General features: G+C 42.8%; 1 protein-coding gene across 1 annotated transcript in view; it reads left to right on the top strand.

Moving 5' to 3' along the window:
- trpm5 (transient receptor potential cation channel, subfamily M, member 5) overlaps nt 1-16,985 on the top strand; it is a 108,064-nt gene that overhangs the window by 77,833 nt on the left and 13,246 nt on the right. Inside the window, exons 20-24 of the mRNA XM_080191464.1 lie at nt 1,852-2,026; nt 2,777-2,948; nt 9,525-9,703; nt 11,329-11,461; nt 15,794-15,866. Coding sequence (XP_080047590.1) covers nt 1,852-2,026; nt 2,777-2,948; nt 9,525-9,703; nt 11,329-11,461; nt 15,794-15,866 — 732 coding nt within the window. The remainder of the gene's footprint in view (nt 1-1,851; nt 2,027-2,776; nt 2,949-9,524; nt 9,704-11,328; nt 11,462-15,793; nt 15,867-16,985) is intronic.

Here is a 16,985-nt window from a genome sequence, read left to right as displayed (position 1 = left end):
GTAGATGTGTAATTAAAAGCTTAGTTAGTTATGAATATAACTGGAAGATTCTTTTAAAAAAAACAAAATGGTCATTTCTTCTTCTGTTGGGGCTAGCTTTTGCCGAGATGCTGGCTGATACCTTATCCATAACTCTTATAATCATGAATCAAGAAGGATAGAGGAGTAGATTTTGTATTGTTCAAACTGACTAGTTCGTACTGCACTTATTGACAAAGGCTTCACCAACTTATTGAATCATAGAATCCCTACAGTACAAAAAGAGGCTGTTCGGCCTATCGAGCCTGCACTGACTCTCTGAAAGGACATCCCATCCAGGCCCTCCCCTCCACCCTTTCCTTGTAACCTGCACATTTATATTTATCCATCTAGCCTACACGTCTTTAGACATTAAGGGGCAATATGCTATGGCCAATTGACCTAACCTGCACACATTTGATCTTTGGTTCTTTGGTCATAGAATCCCTACAGTGTAGAATGAGGTCATTCAGCCCATCAAGTCTGCACCCACCACAATCACAACCAGGCCCTATTCCAATAACCCCACATATTTAACCTGCTAATCCCCTGACACAAGACTCAATTAAGCATGGCCAATCAGTCTAACCCACACATCTTTGGACTGTGGGAGGAAACCAGAGTACCTGGAGGAAATGAACAAAGAAAATTACAGCACAGGAACAGGCCTTTGGCCCTCCAAGTCTGCACCGACCATGCTGCCTGACTGAACAAAAACCCCTCCCCTTCTGGGACCATATTCGTCTATTCGCATTCGATTCATGTATTTGTTAAGATAGCCCTTAAAAGTCACTATTGTATCTAATTCCACTACCTCATCTGGCAGTGAGCTCCAGGCACCCACCACCATCTGTATAAAAGAAATGCCTCGTACATCTCCTTTAAACCTTACCCTTCACACATTAAATCTGTGCCCCCTAATAATTGACTCTTCCACCCTGGGGAAAAAACTTGCGACTATCCACTCCACCCATGCCCCTCATAATCTTGTAAACTTCTTTCAGGTCACCCCACAACATCTGTCATTCCAGTGAGAACAAACTAAGTTTCTCCAACCTCTCCTCATAGCTAATGCCCTCCATACCAGGCATAATCCCAGTAAATCTCCTCTGTATTCTCCAAAGCCCCCACATCCTTCTGGTGATGTGGCCACCAGAATTGAACACTATATTTCAAGTGCAACCTAACTGAGGTTTTATAAAGCTGCAACATGACCTGCCAATTTTTAAACTCAATGCAGACACGGGGAGAATGTGCAAACTCCACATAGATAGTGACTCAAGCCAGGAATCAAACCCGAGTCCCTGGCACAGTGAGGCAGCAGTGCTAACCACTGTGCCATTGTACTGCCCACAGTGTTTATCCCTTTGAGTGAATGGCCTTGCTGAATGTTGACAAGCTATTTTAGCGTATGTGCTATCCTGACTGCTCAATCACGTTCAGGCATGCACTTCCCAGTAACAGTAACTGCCTGGTGATCAGAAGCTGGAACCAGGTTTGATTCCTTCCTCTGGGGTGCTGTGGTATCCCCTTTATCACCTTCACTATAATCAGTAAATTCCACAAAGATTGGGGAAAGACTGGGACTTTGTTTGTTTAGCTTAGTTACGTGTTGTCAATCACAGTGAGCTTGTACAAATCATCGAAGAGCTTGCATGAAAATTTGTTGATTTAATCCATGATCTTCCTCCTCCTTCTCTAGCTGAAGGTCATTGTTTGTGACTGTACAAATTTCCCAATGTTTATGAATTGACTTTTGAGTGTTTAGTGGGTCGGGGTGAACAGGGGCAAGCTAACGTCTGGCTCTCTCACTTATGTTCATTCCTCCATTAGATGAAAGATGTTTTCTTCTTCCTGTTTTTCCTGAGCGTTTGGCTCATTGCTTACGGTGTGGCCACTCAGGCTCTACTGCATCCCAACGAGAACCGTGTGGACTGGATCTTCAGGAATGTTCTTTACCGACCTTATCTTCAGATATTTGGCCAGATTCCACTCGATGAGATAGATGGTATGTGGTTTAAGTTCTAATCGAATAGCTCAGTCGAGTCCTCAGGTCATTTAAACTGAGCACACTGCCTGAAAGGGTGATGAAAGCAGGTTCAGCAGTAACTTTCAAAAAGACAATTGGATATAAACTTGAAAAGGAAACATTTACATAACTAAAGAAATAATTGGCACAGTGGGACAATGGTTAGCACTGTTGCCTCACAGCACCAGGGATCTGGGTTTGATTCCTAGCTTGGGTCACTGTCTGTGTGGAGTTTGCACATTCTACCCGTGTCTGCATGGGTTTTCTCCCGGTACTCCAGTTTCCTCCACAGTGCAAAGATGTGCGGGTTAGATGGATTGGCTATGCTAAATTGCCCCTTAGTATCAGAGGGACTAGCATGGGGGTTATGGAAATAGGGCCTGGGTGGGATTATGGTCAGTGCAGACTGGATGGGCCAAATGGTGGCCTCCTGCACTATAAGATTCTATGAAATAATTGGATAGTTCTTTCAAAGAGCTGGTACATGTATGAATGGCTGAATGGCCTTGTTTTATGCTGCTTGATTCTCCAATTTTGGATGGGATGTACTGGAATTTAAAAATAAGACTGTATTTTCTTTTATTTCTTTAACTTATGTTGTCAAAGCATAAATTATGAAGATTTCCAATGAATATATGTCAACAGCAGACTTAGCATGCCATAATCCACCTCCTATTGCAATTTTGGGCTTGCCAATACTGAAGATGATTTCTATGTAATTAATTCTAGAGGTTCGGATGGTTAATCGATCCTGCTTCAGTAACCAACTCAACATGACAAATGAAGATAACTTGCCATACTGCATTAATCGTTATGCAAACTGGCTGGTCATCATGCTTCTGGTCATCTTCCTGCTGGTCACTAATGTGCTGCTGTTGAATCTTCTGATCGCCATGTTTAGGTGACGTATAAAACATCTAGAATTCCACTAGGGCTTCTCCCGCTTTGAGGCTACAGATGGGGCAATGGTTGGGAGAATCTTTGTACTGGTAGTGTAAATATACAGATAATGCCTATGGAAAGTGTTCCTCATAGGGTAATGAAAGAGCTGTGTCTGACTAAATCACTTTTGTGTTGGGCAGAATCACAATTTAAATATATCCAACACTCTTTAGAAAGCATGAATCATTCCCATTACATCTCCAATCCAGGCACCATGTCACCCCCATTTTCTTCTTGGGGATGGCATAGTGGCACAGTAGCTAGCACCAGGGACGCAGTTCTATTCCTGGTTTGGGTCACTGTGTGGAGTTTGTACATTTGCTCTTATTTGCATGTGTTTCCTCCACACCCTGGTTTCCTCCCACAGTCCGAAAGACATGCTAGTTAGGTGCATTGGCCATGCAAATTCTCCCTCAGTGTACCCAAACAGGCGCCAGAGTGTGGTGGCTAAGGGATTTTCACAGTAATGTAATTACAGTGTTAATGTAAGCCTACGTGTGACACTAATAAATAAACTTTGGGGTGCCATGATGGCACCCACCCACCCATTGCTCCCTCACAGCACCAGGGATCCGGGTTCGATTCCAGCCTCGGGTCATTGTCTATGTGGAGTTTGCATATCCTCCTTGGTACTGCGTGGGTTTTCTCCGGGTGATTCAGTTTCCTCCCACACTCCAAAGGTGTGCATGTTAGGCGGCGGATTGTGTCAGCGGGTCCAGCAGGGTAAATACACGGGGTTACCGGGATAGGGCCCGAGTGGGGTTATTGTCGGTGCAAATGGCCTCTTTCTGTACTGTAGGGATTCTATGATCTGTCCTCCTCGCCTATTTGGTCTCAAAGATACAAAAGTCTGAGATCATGAATGAATCGACTCGAGAACAACTTCTTCCCTGCTGCCATCAGCCTTTTGAATGGACTTACCTTATATTATGCTGATCTTTCTCTACACCCTAGCTAAAATTGTGACACTATTCTGCACTCTGTTGTTTCCTTCTCTATGAACTGTGTGCTTTGTCTGTGTAGTGCGTAAGAAACAATCATTTTCATTGTATATTAATATACGTGACAATAAACCAAATCAAATTCCTGGCATTTATTGCCATTGCCCTATTGTTTTGCAAAGGTGAGTCTGGTCCTTCTCCTTGAACCACTGCAGTCTCTGTAACAATGGTGCACCCAAAATAGATTTCAATGTTGTTGACCTAAAACTGGTGAAGTCCAAATAGGAATGATGTATGACCTGGAGAGGAAATTGGAAGTGATGATATTCCCATCCCAAGCAATAGCTCCTGTCCTTCACAGGGAAGGGAGTTTCTATCTACATAACCATGCTGAGTTGCTACAGTGCCACCTGTACATCATGCATACTATGACTGGTGTGCCAGTGAAATGGGTGGTACATTGATTTCAGTGATGAAAGGACCAGTCACACACACACTACTGAGAAGGTTTTATGTGTGGTGCACTACAGCCATTCAGCTTTCCTGATGAGTATTCCTGACTTTGGCCTTGTAGAAAGTAGAGAGGATATGTGAAGTCAGGAGGGGAACCATTGACGGTCAAGGGGAAATGCATCAGCTTGAGATGGTTTTCTATAGGCTGTTGAGTTGGATGATCAGCTATGATTGTAATGAATTGCAGAGCAGGCTCAAAGGGCCATATGACCTCCTCCTGCTCCTATTTTCTATATTTCTATGTTTCTACCAACCAGCACTTCTGGCTTTTATTCTTTGCCTCCATCTCTCTGCTCCTTTGGCTTTGTATTTTCTCTTTCAACTTTCTCCATTTGCCTTTTTGTTTCACTGCCTCCCTCCTCTGTCTATCTTGTTCAGGATGGAATCTGTTTGGTTCAGATTCAAACGAAGGTGTCCTGACTTTGAAGGTACTTTATTTGGAGAGGAGCAGGGGAGCGGGCTGGGGAAGAGTCTGTGACAGGATGGACTAATTGAGGACGCAAATCCAATCAGCTTGTTCCAACAGAGTTGTCTGATTTGTGTTTTAATTCCCATGCCCGAATGAGCCATTTCTGCAAGTGAGTTTTTCAATGTGTAAGCATGTTTCATTATTAGTACTCAGCTTGTTGGCAGAGCGAGGAAGGATCAGTTAGTTATAAGGATCAGTTAGTAATGAAGTCAGGAAGTGAGTTGCACTCTATTCATGTGGTAAAGGGTTGGACCCCAAACATCTTGAACAATTTGCCTGGAGCAGTTTTGACGATACTCTATTTTGCAACTTTGAATTCCACCCTGTTCAATGCCAGAGGGAGATAATGTAATAATACTAACATGTGCTGACCTCTGTAGCTTCCATTGCTTTGAAAGCATGCGGGTGCAACATTGCGCCATTGGCTTGTGATGTATTGACAGAAACAATAGCAGGTCAGGCTTTATAATCCTCACTAGTCAAAATAATTAAAGGTTTGCCAGATGCTTTGACATGACAATCCTCTTTAAAAAAATATTCTTCAGTTACATGAGCTTAGAAATGCAAAATGGTTAGCTTGTTTATGACATGCTACTTTGTAAAGTCAATGTTGCTGATTATTTAACTTTCTTGAGACAAAACGTATATTGGAAACATGTTTCTCAGCAAAGAAGCCTTCCAGTCTTACGAGACTTAAAGGCTTAAATTTTCCGGTCAGTGGTTTGACAGTTTTATTTTAGTGGCACCAGGAACCTTTTGATTTTAAAAGGGTTACCACTGTTATTGAAATGAAGCCAATAGGTAAATCTAAGTATTAATTGATTTTGGACAATGATATCAAAATGGTGATTTTGGATCAGCTTACCTGTTATATTTTAAATGTGATTGAAAAATGGGTGAGAGACATAATGGTCAAAATGAACCCTCTGTGTGTGGGGACCTACTTGTGCACTGCATACTCAGTTCTGCAGTATAACTCCATCATTTGATAGGGGGAAAAAGGCTCTTCGTTCAGGCCTATCCATATGTACACTGCAGTCTGAAGCACTTCAACCCTTGGAACAATTTGAGATTCTTCAGATCCAAATTCCAAACCTCGACAAACAAAAAATCCTCTCCCTGCCCCTTTCCTATCATTTTCTTCACTACATATCTCAATACCAGGGTGATTAGCCTCAGCCCTGAGCTTGAGGGATACCAGGGATAAGAGCAATTGCAGCCATTGGTTTTTATTTGAGGAGATAGTTGGTGCCCAATTTGAAAAGAAGGGGGTCATTGTCTGGAAAAGAAGGCCACTAACTTAGCCAGCATGTGGGCGAGGAAGGGTGGCTATTCATTGTTTGAGAATGAAACTCCTCGGCCACCCAGCGCACGCGTGAGCTGGCAGCAGAGCAGGTGACTGATTCTACCGATAAATCTGATATCCTGTAGAATAAAAGTATTAATGGTTTTGCGCTGTGATGAATTTAATTCTGACAAACAAATTGAATACTAGTAGCTGTGCGATGCTGCATTGTTTTGATTTATTACTGTCACATATTTGGTATACAGTGAAAAGTATTACTTCTTGCACACCATACAGACAAAACATACTGTTCATAGAGAAGGAAAGGAGAGAATGCAGAATGTAGTGTTACAGTCATAGCTGGGGTGTAGAGAGAGATCATTTTAATGTGAGATAGGACCATTAGCAGTCTGATTAGTAGCAGAGAAGAAGCTCTTCTTGAGTTGGTTGGTACATGACCTCAGACTTTTGTATCTTTTCCTGAAGAAAGAAGGTGGAAGAGAGAATGTCTGGACTGCGTGGGGTCCTTGATTATACTGGCTGCTTTTAACGGGTCCATTTAAAGGTAGTGGCACCCAACACCACAGCAGTGAAACCTGATATACTTTAACATTTCATTTAGGTAACTGAACAAGAAACTATTTTGGTTCAGATTATTTTACCTTTCCAACACCTAGCTGGCTATCAGATTGACGTAAGCGCCAGTGAAGTGTATATGCTTCAGTATCATCTGCAGTCAGTCTGACAGTCAGCCACCCAGGTCTTGAAATTCCTCACTGCTTCTCTTGGTGTCGCTGTTTTATCTCTGGTGGAAAATTGCTGCGACCGAAGGCAGAGGTGGAGAACTGCTTTTATTAGGTTGATTCCATTTCTTGGAGCCACATTGACGCAGTTTCTATGAAATCCACCTTATGCTCACTCAACCCTATTCTCAAACAATGAATAGCCACCCTTCCTCGCCCACATGCTGGCTATGTTAGTGGCCCTCTTTCCCAGATAATGACCCCCTTCCTTTCAAATTGGGCACCAACTATCTCCTCAAATAAAAAGTAGCCTCAAAAGCCTCAATTCCAACCTTGCATTCCTCCCCAAAATCCTTGGATGTGTTGCCAGCATCCAAAGGAAGTGCCCATCTTCCCCCTTATTCTATGTTTGAATCCCTCCATTCAGGTTTCTGAGCCTGTCACAGTGCTGAAATGGTCCTCATCAGTCACAAATTCCAGTGATTTGACTGACCATGGTAAACCATGCTTCCTTATCTTCCTCACCTTGTCTGCAGCCCTTGACACAATTGACCACATTACCCTCCTTCTTATGCAACTCCTCTATCATCTAGCAAGGTGGGACTGTCCTTGCCAGATTCCATTATTAAGTAACTAATGGTAACCAGAGTATCATTTACAATAGTTTTTGTTCACATTTGAGCACCTTTACCTCTGGTGTTCCCCAAGGATTAATCCTTGGCCCCTTCTATTTTTCATCCACGTGCTGCCCCTTGGTGACGTCTTACAACAGCGCCCCCTCAGGTTCCCCATGTACACCGATGGCGCTCAATTCTCCCACCATGGACTCTGTCTCCAAATTGTCAGACCGTTTGTTGACATGCAGTATTGAGTGAATGGAAATTTCCCCTAACACAATGTTGAGAAGTCCAAAACCAATGTCTGTGTTCCCTTTCATCCATTTCCCTGGCAAATGTCTCAAACCAAAGCAGCTTACTTGCAAACTTGGTATTGAATTTAACCCAGAGAGGAACTCCTGACCACGTATCAGTGACATCAGCAAAATCGCCTGCTGCCATTTCTGTAACATCACCTGACTTGACTCCTGCCTGATCTCATCTGTTGCTGAAACTCTTCTTAATGCCTTTATTACATCTAGACTTGACAATTCTATTCTTCTGACCAGCTCCCATCTTCCCGCCAAAAAAAATTTCTGGTTTTTCAAAACTCTACTGTCTGTCTCTTAACTCGCAGCAACTACTGCCTGCCCATCACCTGTGTTTGCTGACCTACACTGGCTCCTGTTCTGACAATGCCTCAATTTTAAAACACTTATCCTTGCTTTCTGATGCATCCCTGGCTCCACTCCTCCCAATCTTTGTAACTTTCCCCTGCCCTGCAATGTTAGATATCTTTTCACCTCCAATTCTGGCATTTTCCCCAATTTTCATTGCTCCAGTATTAGCAGCCATACCTTCAGTTTCCTAGGTCATAAGCTCTGGAATTCTCTCACTGAACATCACCATATCTTTCCTCATCAAAGATGCTCCTCAAAATCTATCTCTTTGCCCAGGTGGCCCCTCTGTCGCTTGGTATCAAAGTTTCATTGGCAATGCTCTGTTTTGCTGTTTTAAAGATGCTATGTAAATTCAAGCTTTATCTTTGACTTACCTGCCCACATACGTCAAATGATGACTCTAGGGACCCCTAAGCTATTCCTGCTCCACAGAAAGGGAATCTTCAGTACAGTAATGGTCCAGTGAAGTGAATGTACCAGCACAACTACAGTGTAGCACCAAGTGGGGGTCTGGTCTTTGCAGGTGAATGGAAGACAAAATAACTAGTTTTTGTTCCTTACTTAACATCCGTTTGGAACAGTGCTATAGCTCAATGACAACTCTCCTCCCTGTAAAAGCGAATGATCATTGGCATGGAGGCAGGCAGGTGCCAGGTATGCATCTCAAATGGTTTTTATAACTAATTGTCCCCATACGGACCCAGATGTGATCCCGTTGTAATTGCCAGATCACAACCCAGACTAACACGGAAATGAAGTTACAGCAACAATAAGGCAAGTCTGTCAGTAAGAATGGAAAATCTTATTGTCAAACAAGGCCTCATTTGAGGTCAATGGTTGCATATTCAGGAAAGAAACTAATCTAACCTTGTGTCGGTTTCATAAACACTGCGTTCCTGGCCCTGGCCACAGGCTGAAACAAAGACAAGTTACTATGACAAATACCAAAAAACAAGATATGGTGACATATGAAGCTAATGAAGGAGGCAGTTTTCTATTGGTTAAGAAGCGGCAAAAAGCTATGCTATGATTGGTGGACTATGTATGCAAATGAAGGATTAGAAAGTTGCTCATTTCCTGTAATTAATTGTAACTGTTAATTATCTATATGAATTATTGCAGCGCATTGCTAACAAGTAATAAAGCTTGGAAGGTTGAATGATCTTAATGCCTAATGTTGACTCGTACCCAAGTTGACTACAGCACCTCGTGTTGTTTGTACCCAGGTCGACGACACTAATTCGCAGCTCTTGTGGCATGTACAATATGGCACTGGTTTCCATTTAACTGTCTTACTTTCCCTTCCAGTTATACCTTCCAGCTCGTTCAGGGAAACACAGATATATTCTGGAAATTCCAGCGCTACAACCTCATTGTTGAGTACCACAGCCGGCCTGCTCTGGCCCCACCCTTCATCATCATTAGCCACTTAAATCTTTTAATTCGAGCAATTATTAAAGAACCACAGCACAAGCAGGAGCATTTTGGTAAGTGACTCTCCTACTGATGTGCATGCTACAGCTCAGAAAGAAAATACACATGCCAATGTATTCATTAACTTGCCTGAGTGCCACTTTTTACCTTGCGATGTCGCTGAATGTGTGAGATTAAGTGGACGTGTGAAACTTAAAGGTTGCAACAAAACTTTCAGAATGGAGTTTAATTTGCTGAGGTATCATTGAATCCCTACAGTGCAGAAAGAGACCATTTGGCCCATTGAACCTGCACTGACAACATTCCCACCCAGGCCCCATCCTCACATTTACTATGGCTAATCTCCCTGATCATAAGGGGCAATTTAGCATGGCCAATCAATCTAACCCACACATCTTTGAACTGTTGGAGGAAACTGGAGCACACGGAGGAAACCCACGCAGACACAGGAGAATGTGCAAACTCCACACATTCACCCAGGCTTGAATTTGAACCTGGGTCCCTGGTGCTGTGATGTAGCAGTCCTAACCACTATGTCCCCCCTCCACTGCCCAGGCAGCCTTAATCTCGCTAATGTTACGATCGTTGTGGATATCATTCACCCGAAAACAATCTTCCAAAGTTGCTTCGAAGGAAGAAATCGGAAATCGATGGACAAGATGTCTTTTTTTATAACTTGAATAATGAAACAAACCTCAACATAAATGAAATGTGAATTAACTGGCAAATTGCATTTTGTTGAAACTAAAAATAACCATGACAACAAAGAGGAATCTCTCAGAATTACTGGCAATTCCCTAAGCTTATGGCATCATGTGCAGCCGTGAAGTCCTTCAGAACTCCCTCAGATAGAGTTCAGCTCCTTTCCCTCAATCAGGACATAGTCATGTAGTCACCTCTGGCAGCAGTGTCACTCCATTCGTGGTCCATGGATACACCCTTCGCTAAAAGGGCAAACTTCTTAGCTCAGCCCACGACAGTCTTAATAGCAAAGGTTGCCCAGTATAACTGAAGCAGTGTGAGCAACTTTAATTCACCAGCCCTGCTGTTAAACCCAGTCTTCACGTTCCATTCTTTGCAGCTGTCCCAGCACCCACCACTCTGTGGTCTGCCTGCTTGGACCTCCTGCATGAATCTGATCCCAGAGCTTTGGATGTTTTCCTTGTGGATTCAATCGACTTCTGTTTCCTGAGCAACCTGAGGTCACAGTCTGATTTCTCCAGAAATTTGATGTCACAGTCAGAAACCTCAAAGTTACTACCCTTTTTCCCAGAAATCTAGAAGGTTTAATTTGTCTTTCAGTTGTCGAGTGTCTCAGAAATACAGGCTTTGAAACCAAAGTTTCAAAGCTGGCAAACTCTCCTTCCCCTCTCCCCCTTGTCACAGCCTGCCAAACACATTGCATAATCTCCTGCTTGAAGAGCACTCGCATGAATGTGGTCCCTCAGCATTATCTTCTGAGTCAAGACGTTCCACAAGGGTGTGTGTGTGTGTGTGTGTGTGTGTGTGTGTGTGTGTGTGTGTGTGTGTGTGTGTGTGTGTGTGTGTGTGTGTGGGTTAGGCATTGCAGAGAAATGGAATTGAAATTAAATGCAGAGAGTTTGATTTTGCTTTCAGAAATGACTATAGAAATCCCCATTGAAAGGATCGGGATTCGTTTTTTTTGTATTTCTTCTAGAAAAACACTTGCCAGACGCCTTGGACCAGAAACTTCGGATCTGGGAATCTGTGCAGAAAGAGAATTATCTGGCTGCTTTGGAAAAGGGAAAGAGAGAGAGCAGCACTGAAAGACTGAAGAAAACCTCTACCAAGTAAGTGTATTAGGAATGAAAACTAGACCCTGTAACATAAGCAGTGTCAACAGTGGACAGACATCCTGGTTTGGATATATATCACTGTTTCTTTATCATCATTGGTCAAACACTTGGAACCCCTCACCCATCACATGACCACCAGCAGTTTAAGGATGGGTAGTAAATGTAGCCTTACCAGCATTGTTCTGATCCTTTGAACTAACCCAAAACACAGTGTGGTCTCCATGAATTAAAAGCTGGAAGAGTGCCATTCTGTTGAGATACTCTGAAGGAATAAGATTAAAAATATCTCAACATTATAAGGAGATTCCTGTCTTTGCAATGTCCAAAATGATTGTGGCAACTTTTTCTTTTGAAACATTTACAGCTTTGAAAACTGGTTTTCCTATATTTTAGTATTCTTTTAAGTCTCGAATTAATATTGGCCCATCTCCAAATAAATTCTTCAGCAAGATTACTGGGGTGGAGTTAGGAAGTATTATTAAGATTGTAAGGTAAATGAGGAAGACCACTTGGCTACTTAATCTAATAGCTTCATGACTACATGCATGTCTTAAATTGGCAAGGATACCAGAGAACATGCTCCTGGTCAAAATGGTGCCATGGGATCTTTTAAACCCACCTGGAGAATGATGGGGTCTCAGATTAATATCTCATCCAATAGATGGCGTCACCAATTTGGCAGATAAGACAGGTTTTTGTGCTATTTTTTCCAATATTGCCATATTGTCTGTACGTGTCATTCTGGATTAGTTTCATGGTCAGTAAAATTTTCAAATTAATTTTCCCCTGTTTATTCTCATCCACATAGAATCATAGACACTCTACAGTGCAGAAGAGGCTATTTGGCCCATTGTGTCTGCACTGACTCTCCGATGGAGTACCTTATCCAGGTCCCCTCTCTGGCCCTATTCCTGTAATCCCACACATTTCCATGGCTAATCCATCTAATTTACACACTTTAGGATACTAAGGGGCAATTTTAGCATGTCATCCACCTAACCCGCATATTTTTGGAGTTAAAATCTTGTTAAAATCAGCTTTTTAAAAAAATTACTAGTTTGCATTTTTTAGTTTGAGGGGGAGAAACCTCAAAGGAGATAAGGGGCAAGTTTTTTTTTACAGAGTAGTATGTATCTGGAACACACTGCTGGGATAGTAGTGAAGGCAGATAAGATTGTGAATATGCAAGGAATAGAGAGATCTGGACCAAGGACAGACAGACGAGGCATTAGTATAATTTGGCATCATGTTCAGCACAACACTGTGGGCCTGTTCCTGTGCTGTACTGTTCGCTGTTCTTTACTTTATCTTTAAACCTTCTTTCAAAATTTGAATCCAAGGCTGAGATTTGAATATATTGAAAACCCAAGTCTCACCAGTATTGAGATAGATAGGTTCTTGAATAATAACGGCTTGAAGAATTCAAGGCAGGAGAATGGGGATGAGAGTCACATCAGCTATGATTGAATGGCAGTGCAGACTCAATTGCCTAATTCTGCTCTTATATCTTATGGACTTAAGGTGTTTCCCCATCTCTGAATCCAATCCACCAATCAATTAAACTAATTTTTGTTCACAAACGTTTAGGAACTGGGTGGCAAGAATGTCATTTTCAAATTGGTTCTAGAATCTATTCAAAGTACTCTTTATGTAAATACAAGTGACTAGAGCCATGTAAATATTCTATTTCCTGACCCAACCTGTGCGCCAGTGTATGGTGTCAGGAACTCAAGTGTTTTATGGAGCCCGCCTGAATCATAAGTTTTGTCTCTTGAATTTGGCTAGTATGAGCTTGAGATCGTTTCACTTCAGGTATGATTAAGTGACCTACTAGAGAAATTTTTATCAAATAAAGTTTATTTAAGAATATAGTTAACATATATAATAAAATTAGCAAGAACTTTTATCAATTACAAACAAGAAACAAACAATCATGATGATGAATAACTCTTAACAAAGATATCTACAATGTTCCAATCAAATCAATCCCATAGACAAAAGACCCTTATAACAGGTTTAACACAGCACAGACTAATGTTCACGTGATAGTGGAAATTGAATCCTTTGGTTGAAGTCTGCAGTTCGCTGGATTCACTCCAAACAGTTTGAGGACAAGACAGCTTCCCAAAGCTCCAGAGAGACTCTAGTCCAGCTCCCAACAACAGCAGATTTTTATCCTTTCAGCTAAGCAACAGAATTTTCAAAGAAAAACCAGGGAGAGAACATAAGAACATAAGAACGTAAGAAATAGGAGCAGGAGTTGGCCATCTAGCCCTTCGAGCCTGCCCCGCCATTCAATAAGATCATGGCTGATCTGTCGTGGCTCAGTTCCACCTTCCCGCCCTCTCCCCATAACCCTTAATCCCCTCTCTTATCAAAAACCCATCAACCCGCGTCTTAAAAATATTTAGCGAGGCAGCCTCCACCACTTCAACGGGCAGAGAATTCCAGAGATTCACCACCCTTTGAGTGAAGAAGTTCCTCCTCAACTCCGTTCTGAACCGCCCCCCCTTTATCTTGAGGCTGTGCCCCCTAGTCCTACTGTCTTTTTTGAGCGGGAAGAGTCTTTCCACCTCTATCCTATCCATCCCATTCATCATCTTATACGTCTCAATGAGATCTCCCCTCATTCTTCTAAACTCTAACGAGTACAAGCCTAGTTTATTCAGCCTCTCCTCATAGCTCAACCCCCTCAACTCCGGTATCAGCCTAGTAAGCCTCCTCTGCACTCCCTCCAAGGCCAAAATATCTTTGCGCAGGTGCGCGCCCAAAACTGCACACAGTACTCCAGCTGCGGCCTCACCAATGCCCTATACAGCTGCAGCAAGACCTCCCTACTTTTATATTCAATCCCCCTCGCTATGAAGGCCAGCATCCCATTCGCCTTCCTGACCACCTGCAAGCTGGGTTTTTGCAACTCATGCACAAGGACCCCGAGGTCCCTCTGCACCGTCGCCTGCTGCAGTTTTTCGCCCCGTAAGTAATAGTCCTTCCTACCATTATTCCTACCAAAGTGGACCACCTCACACTTGCCAACATTAAATTCCATTTGCCATTTCCTGGCCCATTCGCCCAGCCTATCTAGATCCTTCTGCAGACTCTCCACACCCTCCGCACAATTTGCCGTTCCCCCAATCTTGGTGTCATCAGCAAATTTCGACACCCTACACTCGGTTCCCTCCTCCAGATCATCTATATAAATGGTAAAAAGCTGAGGCCCTAGCACCGACCCCTGGGGCACTCCACTAGTCACCATCCGCCAATCCGAATAGCACCCGTTGACCCCCACTCTCCGCCTCCTATTTGACAACCAATCCTCTATCCACGCTAACACCCTACCCCCAACTCCATGTCCCTTGACCTTCTGCAATAACCTCTTATGAGGTACTTTGTCAAACGCCTTCTGAAAATCTAGAAAGACCACATCCACCGGCTCTCCTCTATCCACTGCCCTAGACACATCCTCATAGAACTCCAGTAAATTTGTCAGACACGACTTCCCTTTAATGAAACCGTGCTGCGTCTGCTCTATCAAGCAATTCCCTTCAAGATGCCTTGCAATTTCCTCCTTAATGACAGATTCTAACATTTTACCTACCACAGACGTTAAACTAACCGGCCTATAATTCCCCGCCTTTTGCCTGGCACCCTTCTTAAACAACGGCGTAACATTAGCCGTTTTCCAATCATCCGGCACTTCCCCGGAATCCAGCGACGTCTGGAAAATAACCACCAAGGCATCCACTATCACCTCCGCCATTTCTTTCAGAACCCTCGGATGCATTCCATCCGGTCCTGGGGACGTGTTCACAATCAGCCCCTCCAGTCTGTCGAGCACCGCCTCTCTAGTAACAGTAATGTCATTAAGACCCTCCAGTCCTACCACCTTTCCATCGCTAACACCCGGCAAATTATTCACGTCCTCCTCCGTGAAGACAGAAACAAAAAAGTTATTCAAGTTATTCAATACCTTAGCCATATCCCCATCCCCTACCCTCTCATCCTCTAAAGGACCAACGTTCACCCTAGCCAGCCTCTTCCTTTTTATATATTTATAAAAACTCTTGCTATCCTTCTTTCAGTTTGATGCTGCCAAAACTCCAACTCTCCAAACTGAAACTGCAAATGAGCTCCTATCATCTCACTTGCTCACTGTTTCTTCTCCTCCCAACAATGACATCACTTAATGATGTGAACATACCTTATAAAAAACTCTTAAAGGTACACTAACATCACAATGGCTAATTCCATTCAGCCTCAATTCAAATGGCACTTTTTCAGTCATGGCTGAGATCAAATTCAATCAGTGTTTTTTTTCCCTTTTAGGGTGGATTCATTATCGAAATCAATCAACCGGCTTCAAGAGCAGGAAAAACGCCTCGTGACCCTTGAGACAAGGGTAGGTCAAAAATAACCCCCATCTCATGGCATGCCATACAAATGCTTTATTTGTGATCATTTTAATATTTTGAAGGAAATTCTCCCACTGAGGATTATCAAAGTGCCAGGTTTGGGATTTTTTAACTTGGCACAGCGTCACAAATGCAACTCACTGAAGCAGCAGCAATGTCGAGAGAGGCTGGTCCTCACTGCTGCCATCGTGGAACTGTTAATGATACAAAGATGTAATGATGCCGCTGTCTAAGACGGTCACCCTCCTAACTGAACAAACAGCATTTTGCCTTTTTGAAAATGGGAAAAGCTTTTAGTGGAACAACTAACTAGTCGAGCAATTAAAAGAAGCTTTGGCACTACTGTTTGCCACATTACAGGAAGGATGTGGAGAGGGTGCAGAACAGGTTTACCAAGATGCTGCCTGAATTAGAGGGTATGAGCTATAAGGAGAGGCTGGACAAACTAGGATTGTTTTCTCTGGAGTGGCAGAGGGGAGATCTGATAGAAATCTATAAAATTATGAGAGGCATACATAGGGTTAACAGTCAGAATCTTTGCCCAGGGTTGAAATGTTTAATACTAGAAGGCATGCACTTAAGATGAGAGGGGCAAGCTTTTTTAACACAGAATAATAGCTGCCAGGGCAGTGATGCAGGCAGATATGATAGGGGCGATTAAGGGGCTTTTAGATAAGCACATGCAAGGAGTAGAGGGATATAGACAAAGGATAGGCAGAAGGATTTAGTTTAATTTGGCGTCTTGTTTGGTGCAACGTGGTGGACTGAAGAGCCTGTTCCTGTGCTGTACGGTTCTATATTCTATTGTATGTTGAATCTGGTACTATATTAGGACATGCCATCACAGGTGATATACCAGGCCTTTGATGGCGTGGTACCAGGCTGAAAATATCAAAAGCAATACCAAGTCAGCCTGAACATACTGACTCCAGTTCGGTGATAATTGTTCATTAAGAGGCAATGAACAATGACATTAAATTGATCTGCCAGATACTGGTTACATTTTCAGTATGTCTGGTCAGCTTAATTGAAGATGCTTTGTAGTTTCAGTTCCTTAATCAAAATAAAGATGGAGTATTGCCAATAGTTACATTTTTATATTTGCA

The sequence above is a fragment of the Carcharhinus amblyrhynchos genome, chromosome 6 (assembly GCF_965287045.1).
Source record: "Carcharhinus amblyrhynchos chromosome 6, sCarAmb.v2.hapA, whole genome shotgun sequence".
In the NCBI taxonomy this organism is placed as follows: Eukaryota; Metazoa; Chordata; class Chondrichthyes; order Carcharhiniformes; family Carcharhinidae; genus Carcharhinus; species Carcharhinus amblyrhynchos.
The sequence above is the reverse complement of the archived record's forward strand: the minus strand, read 5'-3'. Positions and strand labels throughout refer to the sequence as shown.